At 41.9% G+C, this 21,743-nt stretch overlaps 3 protein-coding genes across 5 annotated transcripts in view; 2 read left to right on the forward strand and 1 right to left on the reverse strand.

Moving 5' to 3' along the window:
- Positions 1-4,247, forward strand: part of NMT2 (N-myristoyltransferase 2) — a 38,859-nt gene extending 34,612 nt beyond the window's left edge. Inside the window, exons 11-12 of one of the 2 annotated variants that reach the window (XM_075082748.1) lie at positions 3,251-3,388; positions 3,589-4,247. In XM_075082748.1, the coding sequence (XP_074938849.1) occupies positions 3,251-3,388; positions 3,589-3,609 (159 nt within the window). In that variant the 3' untranslated portion in view covers positions 3,610-4,247. Of the gene's footprint in view, positions 1-465; positions 3,225-3,250; positions 3,389-3,588 lie in introns of those variants that run through there. The other variant, XM_075082749.1, reaches the window with a different exon arrangement.
- Positions 4,248-8,759: 4,512 nt separating this feature from the next.
- On the reverse strand, positions 8,760-12,061 carry RPP38 (ribonuclease P/MRP subunit p38). 2 transcript variants are annotated; one of them, XM_075082752.1, is made up of 2 exons: positions 11,956-12,061; positions 8,760-9,819 (listed from the first exon to the last, which is right to left on the reverse strand). In XM_075082752.1, the coding sequence occupies exon 2, from the start codon at positions 9,792-9,794 to the stop codon at positions 8,943-8,945; it is 852 nt and encodes a 283-aa protein (XP_074938853.1). In that variant the 5' UTR covers positions 9,795-9,819; positions 11,956-12,061; the 3' UTR covers positions 8,760-8,942. The 2 variants fall into 2 exon arrangements, with proteins under 2 accessions (XP_074938853.1, XP_074938851.1); XM_075082750.1 differs by lacking the exon at positions 11,956-12,061 and adding an exon at positions 11,490-11,544.
- On the forward strand, positions 11,999-21,664 carry ACBD7 (acyl-CoA binding domain containing 7). The gene is made up of 5 exons (XM_075082753.1): positions 11,999-13,314; positions 13,353-13,491; positions 21,007-21,124; positions 21,235-21,297; positions 21,385-21,664. Exons 1-5 carry the CDS (start codon positions 12,986-12,988, stop codon positions 21,456-21,458), a joined length of 723 nt encoding a protein of 240 aa, XP_074938854.1. The 5' UTR covers positions 11,999-12,985; the 3' UTR covers positions 21,459-21,664.
- Positions 21,665-21,743: the final 79 nt, after the last annotated feature.

Here is a 21,743-nt window from a genome sequence, read left to right on the forward strand (position 1 = left end):
ATGGATCACCATATAGTTAGAATACTGGGATTTAGACACCTGTGGATTACCAGAGTATATGCTGGGCCTGTCTGTATCATTAGATGCTTAATTACATTTGCAGATCTGGCACTTGGACTGTAGGTGAGGAGAGCTGAAGCCAGGGAAGAGAAATTGTAAATGCATTCCCATTCACAGCTTTTTGTTTACAAATGTACTGGGTCTGGCTGGGATGGAGTTAACTTTCTTCCTAGCAGCCCGTATGGTGCTCTGCTTTGTATTTATGACTAAAACAGGACTGGTAACACACCGGTGTTTTGGCTATTGCTAAAAAGTGCTTGCACAGGCTCAAGAATTTATTTCTTTCAGCCCCAGCAAGTAGGCTGAGGGTGGGCAAGAAGTTGGAAGGGGACACAGCAGGGACAGCTGACCCCAACTGACCGAAGGGATATCCCATACCATATGATGTTGTGCTCCACAATAAAGGCTGAAGGAAAGGAGGAGGAAGGCGAGGATGCTCCTGGTTACGGCATTTATCTTCCCAAACAACCATTATGCATGCCGAGACCTTGCTTTCCAGGAAGTGGTTTGACATCTGCCTGCTGATGGGAAGTAGTTACTGAACTCCTCTTTTTGCTTTGCTTGTGCATGCAGCTTTTGCTGTCTCTGTTAAACTGTTGTTATTTTGATTCACATGTCATCTTGCCTTACTTCTATTTTCTCCCTATCCCAAGGGAGAGGAGCGAGCGAAAGGCTGGGTGGGTGTTTGTCTCTCAGGTGAGACAACCCACTAGTCATTTCTGTACTTTTACTCCCGAAGGATGCATTTTGAGGTACAAATTCAACTCATCAAGTTACTTTCAGGGTTTGCATGTCAGTTTAATGTTTATTTTTATCTTCATATTACACTGTATAAAATTAGTTTAGAACTAAGTTTAGTAAAATCTTGGCAATTATAAGACAAAATGCCTGACCTCTGTCATGGTTTAGCCCCACCCAGCAATTAAGCCCCACACAGCCACTCGCTCACTCCCATGGGGGAAAGAATGGGGGATGGGATGGGGGAAAGAGTCAGAAGGGAAAAGTGAGAAAACTTGTGGGTCGAGATAAAGACAGTTTATTAGGTAAAGCAAAACAGTCATAGTAATAATGATAATAACAACAATAATAATATAATGAAAAGGAATAGCAAAAGCTGTGTGCGGAAGCAAAGCAAAACAAGGAATCCATTCACTCCTTCCCATGGGCAGGCAGGTGTTCAGCCATCTCCAGGAAAGCAGGGCTCCATCACACGTAACAGTTACTTGGGAAGACAAATGCCATCACTCTGAATGTCCCCCCCTTCCTTCTTCCCCCAGCTTTATATACTGAGCATGACGTCATATACTATGGAATATCCCATTGGTCAGTTTGGATCAGCTGTCCTGCCTGTGCCCCCTCCCGTCCCAGTTTCTGTGCCCCTGGCAGAGCATGGGAAGCTGGAAAATCCCTGACTAGTATAGGCACTACTCTAGGCACACGTAACCACTACTGAACAACTAAAACATCAGTCCACCATCAGCACTACTCTCATACCAAATCCAAAACACAGCATTATACCAGCTACAGTGAAGAAAATTGACTCTATCCCAGCCAAAAACCAGGAAAATCTCCAAAGCAAAACCCCAGATTTGGAGTTATGCACTTAGGTTCCATGCATTCTGCATGGAGAGAGTGGGATTTTACAGCAGGATAATTCCCCCCAAAACCCTGCATATTTTCTTGTTGAAGCTGACACTAGGTTTCTAGATCTAAACAGGAGAGAGCTTATAAACAGGGAAGAAGTTAACTTCTGAGTCTGCTCCAATGGTCTGTAGAGCAGCTACCTCTCAGGAGATATTAACCTGAACCTAATCTGCTAATGTTTAGGTACTGCATTAAAACTCCATCTGTAGACTTGATCATTTATTTGAATTTTGGGTGCTTAATTGCAGAGCTTCATTAGTGTGTCTGTACCTACAGTGTGTCTCTATTCTGCCCCACTTCCTGCCTTCTGAGATTTCTGTTACTATCTATTACTAACCTGGAATATTTCAGAATTTACTTCTTTAGATGCCAAGTGTCAAATCCTTGCCACCTCATTTGTCTTGTTTCTGTGTGGTTTTCACAGCACATTCAACTGAGCATAGCTTCATCTGCACACAGAATGATCTTTGTATAAGGTAGTGAGCAACCTTACTAAACTTCCTGTCTGTGCTGTGTGGCTTTCTTTTAAATAGTCCTAAACTGATGGAGAGCTTAAAATGCTCTTTTTCTTCAACCCCCTTTTTTCCTAATATGAGGTGCTTGTTTAAAAGAAGAAAAAAATACATCTAGTTTTTATACTGAGTAAAGAATGTTCCTCACCATCTTCTTGTGTTTAAGTAACTGAGCATTATTGTTGCATAACTTATTTTTATCTTAGAGTATAGAAAGTCCTGCTGGTGCGCTGCCTTTGTGCTGTTAAGACTCCAGGATATTAGGTCAGACTCCCTTGCAGTTAGTTGCAAATCAATGGACTTTTATATCCAGACCCCCAAGCAAATTCAGCTATTCATAGATGATGATTGTCACTATGATGGCTTAACTGACCTTGGTTTTATGTTGCTTGTTAAGAGTTCACAGTGAGTTAGGATTTGAGTATGTTTGTGTTGCCACGCAAAACCGTGAGACTAATTTGGCTATGTGGCTGTTCTGAGAGCAAAATGGCTCTTTGAGTGGTGAATTTGGGAGGCTGATGGAAAGAGGAGTTGGTAGGGGAGGGAGAGTAATGCGAAAGATTGGAGTTCTAAAGACAATGGCATTTCAGAAAAGGACCAAAATCACAAAAATACAATGTTTACCATTAACAATGATAAATGACTGAAAACCACCATGAACTGGTTTTATGTAGCTTTAGCTGGAATAGGCCATGTGTAAAATGAGACTGTGTAAAAAATGCATATCTATAAGCATAAAATAATGGATAATGTTTTAGGCACTCTTCAGACCTTAACCCCTGAAAGTAGCTTTAACATTCCTACACTTTTGGAGATAATCTTCAAGCAAAGTTGTGCCTTATACTTCACTTTTTATTGGGAAAATTTCTTTGTGTGTGTACCTAATTAAAAGGCAAGGTTTATTCCCTTGTCTTTTTTTTTCCCACTTAATTAGCCTAGTCTCTTGGATATTTTATGCCACTGTGTAAAGTATCATTTGTGTGTCATTTGAAACTATAAAAAGTAAAATTTAAAACATGTTTTGCTATTGCCAGAAAGGATTTGATGTGTTCAATGCACTAGACTTAATGGAAAACAAAACATTCCTGGAAAAACTCAAGTTTGGGATTGGAGATGGAAATTTGCAGTATTATTTGTACAACTGGAGGTGTCCTGGCATGGAATCTGAAAAGGTAAGGGAGGACAAAAGAGCTTCTGAATTCTGTTAGGTATAATGGGACATTAATCTACGCTGGCCAAAATGGCGGAAGTTTTTAAGTAACTTTTTTAATTGGTCATATTTAAGATCCATAATTGAGGTGCAGAAAACTAATGATGTTTAGATTTATTGCCACACTTGAACTAAAATACTATCTTTTTCTTCTTCCTTTAGGTTGGTCTTGTATTACAATGAGGACTCTCTACGTTTCTAGAACTCTAAGGTCATCGTTTGAGTTAATTTGATCTCCATAACTCTTGGAACGGTATTGTTCAAGAGGAGTAAAAGCACAATGTCAGTGATACTGAAATAGTCCATTAAACCTGAACAACGAAGACATCCATATGTGACCAAATTTATGCATTTTCAGATAGATCAGAAGGTCCATGAAACCCTCTTATTGTCCATGAAAAGAATAAAAGCACATTCATTTAAGTTTCAAAGCTTAGCTTGCACCTTGATGAGAAGAAGGTATTTTTTTCCACTCTGTAGAAAAGACTGTTTTGTACAAACTGAACTTCAGTGGTGGATTAGGGTACAAAAATATTTGCTATTATGTGGATGAACTGCTGCATTTCTATTTATTAAGTGGTGGTGTATGTTTGTCAGTGTAACAGAATGAAGGATACAAACTTGAGTATCTTTGCTTATTTACTTCACATGGATATCATCATTTTGAGGAAAATCATGAAGTACGATGCGTTTGTAGCTCTATGAAAGTCCTGGATGTTTTTGTAACTGGAGCAGTATGACAATGTACTGGTTTAACTAGTGCATTTGTTTCTCCATAAGCAACGCTGCCAAATCAATAAAAATACAGATTTGTACTTTGATCTTCAATAGATCAGTGGATTGATTTAACAGTATCGCACTGTTCAGTGCAGGTGTTACCTATGTTGCCGGAATGATAATACATTACTGTACTTAATTTACAGTTGTGGCACAAAACCTTAGTTTTTCCTCAGTAGAATAACATCAGCCTGTGTGTAAAACTAAGAATTTTAGTAGTGCTATCAGGATGTTTATAGTTTGAATGTTTTCAACGCTTCTGCGAAATTGCACATATTCCTTTGTCTACTTTGATTTCCTATGAAGTCTGTAATTCTAATGAAAAGTATCTTGTGTAAATAGGTATTCATAAATTGTTCCTGGTAGTGTTTTTATCCTGACTTTGGAACAAGAAGTTTTGCTATATATGTGGCTGGTGAGCAGAAGAGAAATGCTCTACCCTCAGTCCTTGGAAGTCTCTGTATTGCGCTTCCTGAATTGTAGGAGGGCTGATATTTGTTGTTGGGGGAGCTGTTTTAATTCCCTCACAAATGCTCGGCAACCAGAGCGGCTTCTGAAGCACTTTATATGCATTCCAGCGTAGTGTCATAGCTAGATATGATAGCAGTTCTTTCAGCTCACGGATGCTGCAGTAACGTGAGCACCAAGAAAATCTGCAGTAAGAAACTGTTCTAGCTGAAAGTGCCAAATTGTGGTAGTGAAGCCTCTGTGCTGTGAGCATCTTTTGAATGTGACTTGAATATCTCATGAAATGCAAATGTCTAAACTTTCCTTTTAAACATGCCTGTAATTCTGACAGCAGATTTTGCTGAAAGTTGCATTCTGTACCTGAAAACATCAATTTAGACAAAGATAAATTTGTCTGTTCTTCATAACTGCTAGCCCTACCCACCACCTTATAGCAGCGCGGTTTTTCTTTCTTCCCACTCCTTTTCCAATGTGTGAATGGTTTGTGGTTTGGTTTCTTTTTCTTGTTGAATTGTGGTGAGAGGATTCTACCCTAGAGACAGTGATAAATACTCCCTTATTGTGTTATAGCTCTGTGATTAAAGCATTCCATCTCCTTCAAACAAAGGAAGGGATTGAACATGGTTTGTCTGACCCCTGGGTGTGCACCAGCTCTGGACCTCGTGAATTTAAAAGGGTTTCAAAGGTGACCTTTTAGACATCTAATGGTGCAGTTGGGCTTTACAACTTTGGCCACTCTGATACCTGTCTGCTAGTACCAGTCATAAGAGATGGTGCAGAGGGAGCTTTGACTCCCTGGGCGAGGCCTGAGCGGAATTAAGTGCCTGAAAATGTAATCGATGGTGGTGATATCTGAGGTAACAAGAAGGATTTAATCTCAACTTAATTTTTAACTCCCAAAAGGTAGGAAGGTGCCTTCCCAGCTGCGCGTTCGCAGTGGAGCACACTGGGACGAGGAGGAGCTTCACCAAGGGGCTCGGTGCATTCTGCTTCAGCTCGAAAGGCAGAGGCTCAGCAGTCCTCACTCAGCTGCTGCCTAGTGTGAGGTGGGACAGCAGGGCATAGCTCTGCCCTCCAGGCTAAGGTACTTCCTTGCTAAGAAATGATCACGGCCCAGCTCTCCTTAATCCAGACAGGTGGCCTTGAATGCTAGGTGAATGATATGCTCATGTTCTCTGCCTTCCGTCCCCTCAAAAAAATGCAAGTGGAAGAATGGTAGGCAGACGTTTTTTTTTCTCCTTTCTTCTCTGAAATCAGAAAACAAATCCTTGCCAGTACTATTGTTTGGAAAAGCACTGAGGCCACGATGGACCAAATATGTCCAGGTAGAAGACAGACTTGAACCTGGGTTTCTCACAGCCAGGCTTTCTGCCCTAATCTTGGGGTAATAGCACATGAAGGAAGGAGCGTGGCCACTCTTGTGCCGTCTTCTGGGAAAACAGTGACGTTTGCTTCTGAATCCAGGGATAAACTTCTCTGTCTTCCTTTCTGACTCATGCTGCACGTTAACTGAGGGGAAGGAGGGCAGAGTCGTGCTCCAGCAGAAGCTATGCAGTGCTGTAGCTGAGAGAGAAAACTTCCAGGGCCAGAGAGTGTGAGGAAAGTGGGCATCTGAGCCTAAGTGTCGGGGTGGTGCCTAGAGAGTCCTGTTCATGAACCTGTGTGTGTTACCAAGCAGCTGTGTAATCCAGAATGATCTCTTCTGTCCCTATTGAGTGCTCAAACCTCTTGGCTAGCCATGTTCTTCACCTCAAGTGCTTTGCTGAAGTGTTATAGCATCAAGAGGATGTGAATCTTGAAGGTGTCCCAGCCTGCACCCATGCAATAGGACAGTTGCTCAGGAGGTGGAAATTGTGGCAACTCACTCTCACTTCCTAAGCAGGTATTTACCCAAATGATATTTTCAGTGTGGGTGCCACTGTCAACAGCTCAGCAGCAGAGGCTCTTCTGCTCTTTCCAAAGCGGAACCTGCCTGCACATTAGGCTTGCTCTGAACAGCTACCAGGTAAGACTCCTCAAAACCTAGTAGATGGTTTCACAAAGGTTGGCAAACTTAAGGCTCACTTCACCACCCTTCCCACCAGTCTTCTGGAATGCCTTTGATAATTTATTTCCTGGAGTAACGTTCTATCTGTGGAGGGGACACAAATCCCTGGAGAGAGCTATGGGCCTGGGCAGGCAGCAAAGTGCTTGAAAGATGATTGCTGTGCTGATGTTCTTTACCAAAGCTAATCCTCATGCTCTGTTTAAAGATTTAAATGTTACAATTAGCCAGCATGAGAATTAAAAACACTAGTTCTAGCATGCCTTCACAATTTTATGCATCCAAAAAGCCAAAGCTTATTACATGTATGAAGGACTACAAAGCAAGGAAAAAGACTTCTATCTCCCTCCCTACTGCCCTCAGCCAGGGAAAGGAAAGATTTTAGCATTAAATGTCTTTGTTTTGTTTAAACTTCGGGGAGTGTCATGACTACAGAATCACTGCTACTTTGTACCCTTCATAGTTGGTATCTTGAACTGAAGTAATTTCTAAATAAATCCAAACCACAGATTAGCTAGTTGATGGCACTATGTGTCTGGATTAGCAAATCTCTGAAAACTGCAACATGTAAATTCCATCTTTAAGGAACAACAGTGTATCTCAGTTAAGGTATTGTACGCTTTCTTCTACAGTACTGTACTGACTTTTGCTTAAAATATGGAGCACCAAGTAAATTCCTAGGCTGTTGATTTTGGTTTTCTGAATTGCAGCACTGTTTGCATCAGAACTATCAGAACTAGTGTGGCCAGCAGGAGCAGGGAGGTGATCGTCCCCCCGTACTCAACACTGGTGAGGCTGCACCTCAAATACTGGATTCAGTTCCAGGCGTTGCTGGAGTGTGTCCAGAGAAGGGCAACGAAGCTGGTGAAGGGTCTGGAGAACAAGTGTTATGAGGAGCGGCTGAAGGACCTGGGGTTTTTTAGTCTGGAGAAGAGGAGGCTGAGGGGAGACCCTACCGCCCTCTACAACTATCTGAAAGGAGGTTGTAGTGAGGCGGGGGTCAGTCATTTCTCCCAAGGTAACTAGTGATAGGATGAGAGGAAACAGCCTCCAGTTGCACGAGGGGAGGTTTAGATTGGTTATTAGGAGATATTATTTCACTGAAAGGGTTGTTGGGATTGGAACAGGCTGCCCAGGTAAGTGGTTGAGTCACCATCCCTGGAGGTATTTAAAAGATGTTTGGATGCGGTGCTTAGGGACACGGTTTAGTGGTAGACTTGGCAGTGTAAGGTTTACGGTTGGACGCGATGATCTTAAAGGTCTTTTCCAACCTAAATGATTCTATTCCATTCCCTTTCCTTCCTACAACACAACTGCCTATTAGGAAAGTGTCTGTAGTCCCCAGTAAAACTGAAGGAAACACAGAAGTTATGTGGTATGTTTTCAGTCTTGTAGTGGTTGTAGCTGTGATCTACTTTGCATGTAACAGTATGTGGCTTATCTCAACTTCCTGGGAAATAATTTTAGACTCCATTTAGAAATCTAATTGAGTTCAGGTTAGGTTACATTTTCTCATGGGATGTGTGTGTCAACAGTTTGCATACAGAAGTCTTTTTTCAAAATGCAGCAGCAGCAGTAATTTGGTTTTGGTCTGTGTTTGAAAATGAAGTTTTTCCTTCAGCATATCAGACACCAGGTATTAGATGGAACCTACGTCTGCATACACTCCTGACCAAAACAAGTTTCTTCCTCAGCAGAGCCAACTATGAAAGTTCAAAAGGGAAGTCTGCCTGTGGTGTTACAGCTGTTTACCTGAAACAAGCATTGAACCAGCTTTAAAAGAGTTATACTGGCACGGACCTTTGTTTAAATAAACTTTCACTTTTGGTATTGATTTGTTTGAATAATTATACTTAACTCAAATCCATTTTGCTTGAAGCATGTTCATCTGTATAAAAATACAAAGTTTGTTTAATGCTTTGCATTTAGTCCAAAGATGTACTTATTATGTCTTAAATTACTTCAGCCTATTCATTCCTCGTTCTAACTCTGATCTCCAGGTGCAGATGAAATATTTACCCCCAGGTAAAGACTCACACACAAGTTGGAGCAGTATTCTTTATTACAGCAGAAAGTACCGCAACTGAGTGCAACATAACATAACTTTCACCTTGTATTCAAGTGCTTTACACTGTAAAGCCTAACAAAGTAGTGCAGTTAAAGCCGTACTCCACACTGCATTAAAAAAAAAAGATAATTTTAATATGAAGAACCAAACTAAAATCAGTCATGCTGAAAAAGCTTTTTTCTTTTTGCGAAGTGGTTTCTTTATCTTGTTTGGATTTGGAACAAGTTTCTTGATTTTCAAAGGCTGCAAAATTACATTGGAAAGATCGAGCCAATTGCTTTCCATACGCTTCCGCTTCTGGCTTGAGAGCTCGTCCCCCAGCACCTCTGCAAGCTGCTCAGGTTCCTGGTTTTCTGAAGAATCTGTATGCGCATAAGCCACAGATTCTTCAGTTCTGTACTGAAACCACGGCACTTCCAAAGCTGGTACCTTTGGAATTATAGCTTCTATTGCTTGGGTAAATTTATCAGACTGCTTTTTAAAGCCCAGTGCTAAAACAGATGTTAAGCCAAGCAGTGGTGCAACGGTTTCACTGAGGCGGGGAACCTGGCCTGCTGGTGTGGCTCGACTTGCGCTCAGCTGAATAAGATGCGATGTGATCATGGCAGGTTTTGCAGACTTGCACACCAGCAAGAGAAGTAGTTCATTTTTTTCCAATGCTTTTGTAACTTCATTAACTCCAATAGCAAGCTGTCTTCTGATACTTATGTCAGTCCACCCTGTTTTTTGTCGATGGCCTTCTGTTTCCTCTTCTTTAGGGAGTTCGTTGGTGCTAGCATCACGCTTTCTTTCCATTTGTTTTTTTGTAGGGGAACGTTTTTTATTTCTTGGAGTCTCAATCTTTTTAAGTCCAATATGTTTAATCCTTTCTTCTAAGGTCTGTAGTATAAAATGCATATCTTCTCCATCTATGGTTTTCCACTGAAAAACAAAGGGGTTATCTAGACATGTTTTTACAGTGACTTTCTTTGCTTTACGAAGTGTTGCCGTCCCTTGCTGAATTACAGACATCCTGAGGTTCTTTTGTGTTTTGCCACTGTGAAGGGAAGCAGGAGGTAAACATTAGTTCAAATGCTGTACTGTTTGCTGTGTACATCATTACCAGAGCTTCTCTTGGGAATGTAGAAGAGAAACATCGCACCTCGAAGTGATACTGGCAACTGTCACCCTCCTCACATTAGCTCAGTGCTTACCCTTCACGCATCTTCCGCAAGGCGAGTGCTGTGCTGCCTTTTTTTCTTTTTTTTTTAGATAAAGAAGCCCAGCAGACTGGATGGCAAAGCAGTGGCAAGAGACCCTTCTGAATAAAAAAACAACACAAAAAAAACCCCCAGAGCCACAAGGTGAAGGACCACTCAATTTTTACTATTGCACAGCTTGATGTGAATAAAATCAGAATCACAACATTAAACAAGCTCCAAGTTCCTGAATTTATTTAGAATTTTTTAAACTTTAATTTCCCTTTTCATTCTATAATCCATGTCTGTGTGTGTCTGCATTTAGAAGGTATGATAGAATTTGCAGACTCTATTAATTTATGCTTTTGGTGCCTCCAGAAAGTTCAGAAGGGGTCTTGTGTCACCTAGAGCATGCATTTAGCAATGAGAAATTAAATGGGAGCGGAGAAAGTGTAACTGTTCTAGCTCTGATTGATCTAGTCCAGAGTAACAGTGAAGACATGAAGGCAGGCCTGATTACAGCCCCTGGTACCCCAGCAGAGTCCCCGTAACCCTGCTTGGGTTACTATTCACCATCTCCTTGCTAAACTAGTAGTATCATCCTTGTTGCACAGCCAAGCTTACAGAATAAGAGCAGCTCAGGTTTCAGACCAGGAGAAATATGATGTGGCTCTCTTCTAGGTTTCCTACCCAAGTACGCACATGGATAACATTTATGTACATCTCCTGAGTGACAGCCTTTAGGTATTCACAGGTTACCAGGTTGCTAGTCGTATCAGTTCTCTGTGTACTGGTAGTAAGCTACCTGGATACAAAAAACTAAGCCAAACTCCATCTTCACTGAAATTCTCCCAACAGTACGTACTGACATAAAGCAACATCTGTCTGGAGGTATTTTCCCTCAGTTAAACCCTCCTCCAGAAGCCAGTAGGGGAAATGCCTCGGACAGAGCTGTATCAATGCAATGCGAACTGTGAAGCTCTTACCCCCAACGTGAGTCAAAACCACAGAGGTAGTTTTCAGGGAACAGTAAAACTGAATTAAATATTTCAGAATACAACAAAGCACTGTGTTCTCCTCAGCACTGTCAGAAGAACCTGTGAAATGCCCTGCAGGCCACCCAGGTGATGGGCCATCCAGCCCAGCTGTGCCTCGACACTGGGAACTGGGGAGCGCAGGGCTGCCATTCCCCTCTGCTCTGAAGCACCCAGAATGGCTGCAGCAGGGGTGCAAGATGGAAGATCTGCCGGCTTGTTTTCTTCCTCCTTTATGGAGCTATCATCCATGCAGTTATCTGATCCCTGTTGCATATCATCACAGTAGCAACAAGCATAAAGTAGAAATGACTAAAGAGTAGAAATGACCACTATAAATCTTACATGTGACTGAGCTGGGAATGAAAGCTTACGATAGGTTTAAAAGAAATAATTTTAAAAAAACAGCTCTGGGTTATCGTAGTTAAAATCTTTCTGTTAGGGATGCTCTGACGACCTTTTACAGGGGGCGTCAAGCAAAGTCAGCAACGGACCTGTATACGAGAAAGTAGCAAAACAAGGGACATTTCACAACTGAAAGACTGGGTGGGCACCACTGAGGAACACAAGCATGCAGGAACAGGAAATAAAAGCAACGAGGCCAAAAAAAAAGCCCTCGGCTCCCCCACGCCGCCCGGCGGCCAGGACCCGCTCGCTTCCGGCGGAAGGGAGGCGCGGGGAAGCGCCGCCGCCGCCACCGCCCCCCGGAGCCGCAGCCCCGCGCCCTCGGCCGGCTCCGGCCCCGCGACGCGGGAACGCGGGTGGAAACGCGGCTCCAGCGGAACGTGCTGCAAACCCGCGGGCGGCTGAGGCGGGGGCCCCGCGCGGCCCCGCCGCCGCCTCAGGATCGCCGCCCGCCGGCCAGGCCGAGCCCGCAGCGCCGCGGGAGCGGCCCGGCCTTCCCCACCCCGCCCGGCCGCAGCAGGGCCCGGGCCCTCGCCGCCCTCGGGCGAGCCCTACCTCCGCCGCGGCCTCCGCAAGCCGCCCCGCTCCCCGTGCGCAGGCCGCAGCGCCCCGGCGCGGCCCCGCTCCGCCCCCCGGCCCGCCTCTCTCCCCGCCGCCCCCGCCTGCGCCCGCCCGGAGGAGGGGCAGGGAGGGGGGCGGGAGGGGTTCCTCGGCCGGCTGGGGCGGTGGGCGTGGGGCGGGCAGGGCTCCCCGAGGAGCTGCGCGCCCGCCGTGCCAGCGACCCGCGGCGGCGCGGAGCGGTGCCGCCCCAGGGGAGGCAGCGGGGACCCCCGCCAGTGCTGGAGGGCTGCGCTCGGCGGTTCCTCATGCTCAGCGCTGCCACAGGCGCTTTATAGGCGAGAGCGGGTCTGCTTTGTCGTGCGTGCTGTGATGAAGTCATGGCCACGTCAACAGGGGTTTCTCTCACTGCCGTTTAATATGCGATGTATTGTGTGCATGCATCGTAGTCTGTAACTCACAATAAGATGACGGGTAAGAGCTGGTTACATTCGGTGTTCCCCACAGTCTGTCACGAGCCATTAAAACAAACTCGTGCAGTTTCTATATTCGCGTTGGTGCGCGGCGTGCTCGCACGCAGCCTCCCGCACCTGAGAGCGGAGCATCGTCACGCCATGGTGCTGGAGACAAGAGTTGATGGAGTTGTGTTCAAATGTTTTTTAAAATCTTTGATTTACTGAAATTGAGTCCTGTCTTAATCTGGACTTAAGCTGAGGGGAAAGGCTTTCTTTACCTGGGTTTGTGGAATTTAGTGGATTTAAAAATGCTGAAGCATATCGTAATGTGATTAAACCTCAATGAATGGCCTCAAGGAATGATGAATATAAATGTATAGAGGCGTCAATATAAATAATTTATTCATTGATAGATAAGCAGGGATGATTTTTTTCCTTTAACGGTTACAGTTGTAGGCTAGTTGTAAATTAATATATTTTTTTTTAATTCTATATTTAGTAGAGCAAAGTAAAAAAACCAGCATTCTCAAGGTATTTTGCGTGTGCAACTGCTTGTGTGTGGTATCGCCGGGATGAGCCGCGTGTTTTCCAGAGGCTGCGAGGTCCCGGGCTGGGCACGGGCACAGGCAGGGGCTGCGGCAGCGGGAACAGTAGCAGGAACGGGGCTGGTTGCTGCTCAGATCACTCAAGAAATTCCTTTTTCAAAGAAACGGCTTGGAAATCTCGCTGTATCTCTGCTCTCAGGCTGGTGGCCTAATCCTCAGGGATATGGAAACGAGCTCAGGCTTTCTGAGGAACCTAGTGTGGGCTTAGTGCCCTCGCCACCGCCCCTCCGCTGGCGCTCAGCCGCCAGCCGTCCCCGCAGGTCCCGAGCGGCGCAGCGGGAGCGAGCCGCCGTGTCCTGCGCCGGCGTGGCGGGCGGGCTGCGGCCACTCGCACCCAGCCCAACGCCCTCCGCGGAGCTCGGCCCCGTCCCCGCGTCCCCGCCGCGGGGGCCAAGAGGCAGAGGCGCCGCGTCACCGCCGGGGAGGGAGCGAGGCCTTTCCCTAGGCGTCCTCGCAGCATCATGACCCTCCAGGTAAGCAGTTCTGCATCTGGTGAGACAGAGGCGCAGGGAGAGGAGAGGGAGGGAGGGACGCGCTGTCTGTCTGTGAAATGCCATGTCAGGGACAGCGGTATTTCTTCAGCATAAGGATTATTATTGCAAAAACGAGGTTACCTTGCAGCACGGGAAATTTGCCCAAGCCTTTGTGCGTTAAAACATTACTTTTCACAAGTGGAGGGTGAGAGACGTGCTGCTGATTTTGAACTACTCATAGGTCGGGTAATTTTTTGGAGCCTCGCCTGTTTAGAGCATGCGTGAATTATTTTTCTTCACATGTGCATCTGAGTTTGCTAGGACTGGATTGTGCACTGAAAGGTAGGTACATAGTTATTGTTTTAGGATCTAGCTAGTTACCTGGAGCCATAAAAGGAGGAGGGAATCTTCTAACGCTGAAGCAGTGGTATGTGGGCATTTGGGAAGCATGAATAATTTTTAAGGGAGTTGTGCATATTTTTTTAGGGTGTGTGCATCTTTGGAGTGGTAAATTTTGATGAGCTTGTGTTTTGGTAGGAAAGCTTCTACTTTCTACCTTCTGGCTAGAAAGACCTTCCTTCTATCTTCTCTATGACTATAGATTTAAATAGTTCTTGAGGAAATTATCTTCATTGCTGGCTTTTAGCCTCCTACCTTTGTAGCAAACTATGCATACTTCCCTTGTCTTGCCCATGCCCTGATGGATTAGGCTGTTTTTCTTCATTAGGCTTTCTGTTATCCCTTTCACTTCAGGATTTGCAAACCCTTTTATCCCGGTCTCATTATAATGTCTGTCTCAGCTTGGGTAATGTGCGTGTTTTGCAGAGTGAGCAGCATAATGCTCTGACCTAGATGCAGGGAGTGTATTGCCAGTAGCTTAGCAATTTTCTTCTGAGCTGCAATTATGTCGAATGGCACAGAGGTTTCATTGTGGTGCTTTACAGCTAAGAGGAGGAATCCTATTTCTTCAGTGGGTCAGAATTGCCAAATCCCAAACATAAGACCACCTTTGTTTAATTTGTGGTCACTGAAATTATAGTTTGTTTTATTCTGCCTTGAATTCACTCTAGCAAATATATTCATTAGTGTGATGTTTAAGCAGTGAGCCATAAATCACTATTAGAAAGAGCTGAGTGCAGTATGATATGCCTTTGCTGTACACAATTTCACTCAAAAATCAGTGGTTGAAATATTACAGTATCGTCCACATTCTGCATTACACATTATAGAGCTTTTCTATTCACTGTCGCTTTGGTTGACAGCTACCGTCCATACCCATAAAAATGAACTGAATCAAGCTGTATGGGAGTGATGAAAAAATGAAATATAATGTTTTCATCAGGGAGGCTGTAAAAGATTTGTAAGTTTTTCAAACTGGTAAAATATTCTGCTGTAAGTGAAGAATTCAACCTTTTTTCTTTGCAAAAAGGGAGTATATAAAAATAGTCTGATAATTTGTGCATTTATCTTTAATGCATCTGTGTACATGTATGTCTATGTCTGTGTATACACTTATGCTTTTAATTTGAGGTGTTAAAGGGAATTATATTGGCACATGATTAAAAGGGTATTATATTTTTATAGGCTTCTCCTAAGCATGCTCTATAAGCAAGCAAATCCTAATCAACAGTTTGTGCACAGTGATTGGCTAGATGGAGATGAAGAAAGAAGTGTTTAGTATTTAAACTTCATTTATTTATATTTCTTGCTGTGTAAAATACGCAAATGCATATCCTTAAAACAGTGTCTTGTGATATTTGCCTATAGGTCTAAATATAATAAAAGTCTATGAAGATAAGAAGCTTGTTAACTTAATGGTTTCCTTCCTTAATTTATTTGAGTTCTCTTTTGTCTGTCCAAGTCTAACAAAACTACCAGTTCATTCTTATTCTGAAGTTGAGATCAGAAAACAATTCAAGGCATGTGGAAGATTTTCACTGACTTGAGTAGTCCTTGTATGTCAGTGCTGGCAGAGGCTCACATGCAATATTGGCCACAGTATAAAGTTGAAGATAAAACTCATTTAAACTTTAATCAATTGTGGCAACTCAGTTATGTTTTATTATTGATACCACTTCATAATCTTACTGTTAACAGAGCATGAATGCTGCTTTTGTTTGTATGTGTATGGATAATACCAAGAGATATCTGTGAAGTAGGGGTCAGCGATAGGTCTAGTCAAGTATGTCACAGCTACTGGTGTTTGGATTAAGAATGAAATATTTATTTTAATTAAATTTTTACCTGTAAAAGAAATGTTAAGGATGGTGGGCCGTCACATTTATCTTCATAAGCAAACATACATCCCTTTTATACACCCATACCAGCTGCGTGAGTGTCACTTTTAGTAGTCTCAAAGTTACACAGTTCCAGTTTCTTTTGGATGCTATTTTTAATTCAGTGAGACGTTAGTTGCATTGCTGATTTTTTTTCCCCTCATTGAGCGCACCTCCACAATAAATGCTATACAGCTGTTAAAAATACTTTTGTTAGTGCATATGTAGACGTGTCTTCTATTATGTTGCTTACTAGAAGTACACATGAACTGTGGACTGTGATTAATAACTAAAGCGCTGGTGTTTGGTTTTTTTTTTAATGGCCAAATATATTTCTCTTTTGACCATCTAGCATAAGCCAAGTATTAAATGATGCACAATTCAAAATATTTTTGTTTGCACCTAAGCTATCAAAGCTATCATTTCTCGCGGAAGAATCGAGTTCTCTAATCAAATTTGAGATAAGAGTTTTCTTGTTTGTACAGATTTTTCTTCTATGGTATCAAGAACAAGTAGATGTAAAGAATATCCAGTTTTCACATTACCCTAAGAACTGACCCTAAGAGAAATACTGTTACAGCTCGTGCTGTAAACTTCATAGTCCAATGAAATTCTAATGCCAAAGCTTACAGAGTCATTATCGGGAGTTTCTTTGTACTGTTCTTTACCTAATCGCTATTCAGCAGATTCAGTATTTAAAAAAGAAATTAAAATATCTGAAATACCTGTCTGTAGCCACAGCTATTGCAACCGTGGCAGTGCAGCCATGGTTACAAAGGTTTTGCAGCAGGGATTCCTTAGGGATCAGATCGTGCTACTCCGAGCATCATGAAAACTTGGCCAGCTGAGAAAAGGTTTCTAAAGGTTTATCGTTTACTGATTTGACCTGAAATATAAAGATTTCTATTCTTGTATAATTACGTTCATAAATTTTTTCTATATTTAACTATTTCCTTTTAACATCCACAATTTAAAGGTTTTAGAAGAACAGAAATTAATTGACTTTCACTTTGTGGCAAATACTAAAACTGTCTCCCATGACCTATACATTGAGATATTTCACCACCAGCAAGACAGCAAAACCATCCATTCGTGAATGTATGTATCTGAAGTTCTTATCAATAAGTACTGAATCTACACCAATATTACTGTCACTGTCGCTAATTTCAAACATTAAATCAAACTGAAATTATTTTCTTTAGCTAAATTGCCAGAAGTATTTGTTGTTCAGACCTGTCAGAAGGCACAGCTCCTGCTCTGCTCCACAGAGCTTATTACCTTAAGATAATTTCAAAATGTTTGGTTGCCTTTTTTTTTTTTTTTTGTGGGGGGGGGGGGGGGGGGGGGGGCCGGGGGAATACACCCTTGCTTTCAGACTACAAAGTGCCACCCTATACAAGTTAGAAAACGCCTCTCAATATTAGCATAACTTTACAAAAAGGCCATGGCATACTGTGAAGGTTGAGGACTCTCTGCATGCTATTGCATACTTCCTAACCCTCATACAGTCCTGCAAAGTGCTTGCTATTAAGTGTCGTGTCCCCTTCTTGAGTTTCTTTCCTGTGTTAGGGGTCCTTCCCATTAATAAGCAAAAGATGATCAGAGGTAAGTTACAGTTATGGAAAGAACAGAGGCAATCCTTATGCTTAGTTAGTGGATAACAACTAGATGCTTTAATGATGCCTGAAGTGGTTTTTGGGAAATGTTTGCTTTTATTATTATTTAATTTAAATCACTAAGCTGCTAATATGTCTGCTTTTTAAATGGGGCCCTCCATAGACTTTCCAAGATTTATTTACTTATACCAGTGTGACTATTTATAGGGTACAACCTGTGGAATTTGTACTTTGTCAGGCTTCTAAGGGGAACATCAGGCAACGATTACTGTCGGTATCATTAAAGTATTTGGGAGCCCTATTCAAGAGCACTTGAGTTCTGCAAACAGAGAGGAGAAAGGTGGTGTGGACTCCAAGAGCTTGCAGCCATCAGAAAAGCTGCATTTGACACCGATGCAAAGAACAGGGTCTGCTCATACAGTATGTATGTAATTTGTGCAGTAATTGTGTATTACTGCAACTTCTGCCTGAAAGGTCAAGCTTATTGTCATATAGACCACTTTTTTTTTAAACTCACTTTTGCTGCAACTCAGAGTGAAGATTTTAGTTTGTGTTTAAAACAGAACCAAACAAGCCCTTCAAATGTTACTTCAACTCTTTGATGAATTGGGAGAGAAGACACTTTATGAAATGTTTAACAATTTACTCTTTCAGCTGAGGTGAGAAAGTCTGTACTCCAGTTTTCTCGCCTTCCAGGAAAACAAATAATCAGGTTTCATATTTCTGATATTAAATTATGTAGAAGAAAATATTAACATTTTCTTTATCCAGAACAAAGAAGCAAAAGATCCAAGCTGACTAGATCCAGTTACTTCAGTTAAAATAGTTTTAATGATCGGTTTAATTCCTGGTAGCATGCTGGGTTTGTTTTGGTTTTTTGGTTTTTTGCTTTTAAATAAACAATAGAGTACATGGAAACAAAAAAAAAATGCTGAGAAGAAATGCTGTAAGGTCATTTCAACATTATTTAGTCACCTTTATTTGTAGTCTGGAGCACATGATTTTGGTTTATCTAAATTATGCATAACACATTCTGGGCGTTTTGGGTTTGAATTCTAGAAAAATCCTGTATTTGTCTTGTAGTGCTCCCAAATATTTGGTTGTTTAAAAAAAAAATCCACAGTGTTCAGTTGTTCTTAAGAGAAATCAGACACAAAAAGTTGGACTTAAAGCTTCATGTTTTTCCATGATTCTATGGTATAGTTGCATTTTATTAATATTGAGAATTATTTTTATTAAAACAGGAGCAAACTGCATAAGCATAGTTAAGGATTTTCAGGCTATAAAGTTTTAGATTTAAGAATATAATTTGGAAGTAATTTGATTTAGAATTTAACGCAGTAGCTCTGCCAAATTTTATACTTTAGCAAATGATCAAGTTTCCGAGCTTCAAGCAGACAAACGGCGCTTGGAATCTGGCTAATTCTCAGCATTGTACCAAGTAAAGAATGAAGGATCATTATATTCAAAATATCTCCACATAACAACAGCATTTCCCAAACTTAAAACGGATAAAGACTGTTTTAATACCCTGGTCGTTCTCTGTACTCCTGCATCCACTACTGGGCATTTGAGTCTGGGAGGCCTTGGTGGGAATCTCCTGGAAACTTCTCCTTGTCAGTTATGCAGACACTGAGGTTCTTGCTGAGTTGGAAGATTTTTGTCTAAAGAGCTTTCCTTCCATTGCATTTTTAAGGGTGCTATAAACTGACGGAACTAGAGGTGTAGATTATCATTGCGAGCCCCTCTAATCTAATGTTCTGTGAATTTATAACTGCAGTTTAAAGATGATTCAAGATTTATTTTTAATTGCTGTTTTGCAGGGAGCATTCCTGTGCTAGAACACCTTTTTAATCATACATCATGATTATTTTTTTTTAAAATATCCCTTTTAAATATATCTGTCTGCTTGCTGCTTCTTGTTTCCACTCTGGTGTTACAGGTGTACATCCTCCTGTGGTGAGCACTTTTGTTCTTAGAAGACTTGTGCTTTCTGTTTGTGGGTTTCAAGTAGTAATTTAAAATTTTACAAAAAATTGGGAATTCCTCAGAAAATTTTATCTGGGAAGTTTACTCACTAGCCAAACTAAATTTCCAGGGGGGACTCATTTGGTGGGGGTGGCCAGGTTTCTGGGCAGTGCACAGAATGCTGCAGTGTACTCACCTACCTGCCCTTACCCTCTTTCACCTGCTACTGCTGCCTTAACGCAGCCACCAGCTGATGTGTCCTTACATCAATGAATGTGTAGTTTCGTGATTCCATGAAGGGACCTTTCTTTGTAGAAAGATACTTAAGCATGAGCATCTAATTGAATTATTTTTCATTTTTCCTTCTTAAATTTAAATACCGACTAAACCTTTCTCTTGTACTTTCTCTCTGTTTAAATACAGAATGCTATAGTGAACCCAGCTCTCATGGGTAGTTGCTTATTTCTATCACCTGGTCCACCCAACACAGTTGCTTGCCAAGGAAAAAGGCATCAATTAAGGAGACAAATGTGCATTAGGTTTTCTTATTAAAAAAAAATAAATCTCTCTAACTAGAGAAAGGAAAAAGTGATCTAAAGAAGCACAGGACAGGCTGCTGAGGTAATGCCCAGGTCTCAGTTATTTTAACAGAGCTACAGCACTCATGCTGAAACCGTTGTTCAATACATTTAGCACAAAGTTGTAGCCTGGTTTTGTACATATTAAAAGACTGTGTAACAGCACATCTTGCAGGATATACTGTGCTTCTGCAAATGCAGATCCAACCCAAAATCTAAAATAACTATTGAAACCAGCATATAGCATATTAAAGTGCCTGTATCTTTTTTTGTGTTATAGTAGTGCAGTGACCTGGCAGGTCTGTGGTCACTGTACAAAATCTCTCCCTGAAGTGTCCTGGACATGAAACAGGACTCCAAATTCTGCACTAAAGTCTAGCCGGAGACCTAATATATAGAGAGAATGGTGGCTATAGCCTTGGGTTGATGTGAATGTGGGATGCATGATGATGAAAGGAGTAAATTTATACCTTGCTCTTGTGCTCCACTGTGTTTGAGAGTTGGGTGTTGAAGGTGGTCCTGGCAGTAGCACAGCTCATCTCCGTGAGGTACGTCTGTGCCAACTGTTGGTCACCTACCGCACTGTCAGCAGAGACGTGGAAATGGAGGGGGAAGTGGGCAGTACCCCTCAGAGGGTATTTGAGCTCTGCTGCTTGAGTCAACACTATGTAGTCAGGGCCAAAAGGATTCAGAGATTGCTGCTGGGTGTAAAGTTCAATGAACGCCTTCATACCCTCAGTGTGACTGTGAGAGACATATATACTACATTGATTGCATAGGCTGCTTGCATGAATATATCCATAGATATCCTGCCAGTAGACAGTCTGTAATGGTTCCAACTGTTTAGATGGAGAGAGGTTTATTTTAGCAGTGCAGACCCTATCAGCTAAGTAGACCTACTTCCCTATCTAATAACTTACAGTTTTATTAAGCTTCTTTCATGGAAAAATGCCTAGACTTACCATTAAACCCAAGTGAGTAACTGAGAGTATCTAATAAAACTACTGCGTGTGCCACACTTAATGCTTCAAGCACACCCCTTGAGAAGAAGGCTAACACTTCCTTTTCTTTCATCAGGCTGACTTTGATGGTGCAGCAGAAGATGTAAAAAAATTAAAAACAAGACCAACTGATGAAGAACTGAAAGAACTATATGGATTCTACAAACAGGCTACTATTGGAGATATTAATATTGGTATTCCTATTCCTATATATACTTCACATTTCTTCCCATATCTTGGTGTAATCAAGCAAATGTTATGCTTAATCTACATGATAACCAAAGGTATGTGTTTTTTTTGGCAGAATGTCCAGGAATGCTAGACTTGAAAGGCAAAGCCAAATGGGAGGCATGGAACCTGAAAAAAGGTGTTACACCAATTAAATTTATATCATGTAGTCATGTTTATAGGGTGACAAATGAGGAACGATAATGACTCCTGCTTTCCTTTGCAGGTTTATCAAAGGAGGACGCCATGAATGCCTATATCTCTAAAGCAAGAGCAATGGTAGAAAAATATGGGATCTAGAATACTCAAAATAATTCCCACTAGTAACTAACTCTTCAGCATCTAATGAGCTAACTCTGTTGAGAAAAATGCAATACTTACTCCTTATTGTATAGTCTGACAGTAAAATGTTTTAAGCATAAGCTGTTTTACTGTAAAGAGTATTTACATACATACTTTATTTTTAGACTATCTTATTCTAAATAAATTTGAATCTAATAAATTAAGCTTTCTGTAAGAATTGTGTATTTTTGTTGGTATTAAATTATATTTAGCATTTTTACAGGAGCACACAAAGACAGAAGC

The sequence above is a fragment of the Phalacrocorax aristotelis genome, chromosome 2 (assembly GCF_949628215.1).
Source record: "Phalacrocorax aristotelis chromosome 2, bGulAri2.1, whole genome shotgun sequence".
Taxonomy (NCBI): domain Eukaryota; kingdom Metazoa; phylum Chordata; class Aves; order Suliformes; family Phalacrocoracidae; genus Phalacrocorax; species Phalacrocorax aristotelis.

Excerpts from the sequence above, each read along its gene's own strand:
- RPP38 (XM_075082752.1), bottom strand. The coding sequence starts at position 9,794 with ATGTCTGTAATTCAGCAAGGGACGGCAACACTTCGTAAAGCAAAGAAA.
- ACBD7 (XM_075082753.1), top strand. The coding sequence starts at position 12,986 with ATGAGCCGCGTGTTTTCCAGAGGCTGCGAGGTCCCGGGCTGGGCACGG. Across the intron at positions 13,315-13,352 it reads CGGGAGCGAGCCGCCGTGTC|CCAGCCCAACGCCCTCCGCG; the intron begins CTGCGCCGGCGT and ends GGCCACTCGCAC. Across the intron at positions 21,125-21,234 it reads TATTGGAGATATTAATATTG|AATGTCCAGGAATGCTAGAC; the intron begins GTATTCCTATTC and ends TTTTTTTGGCAG.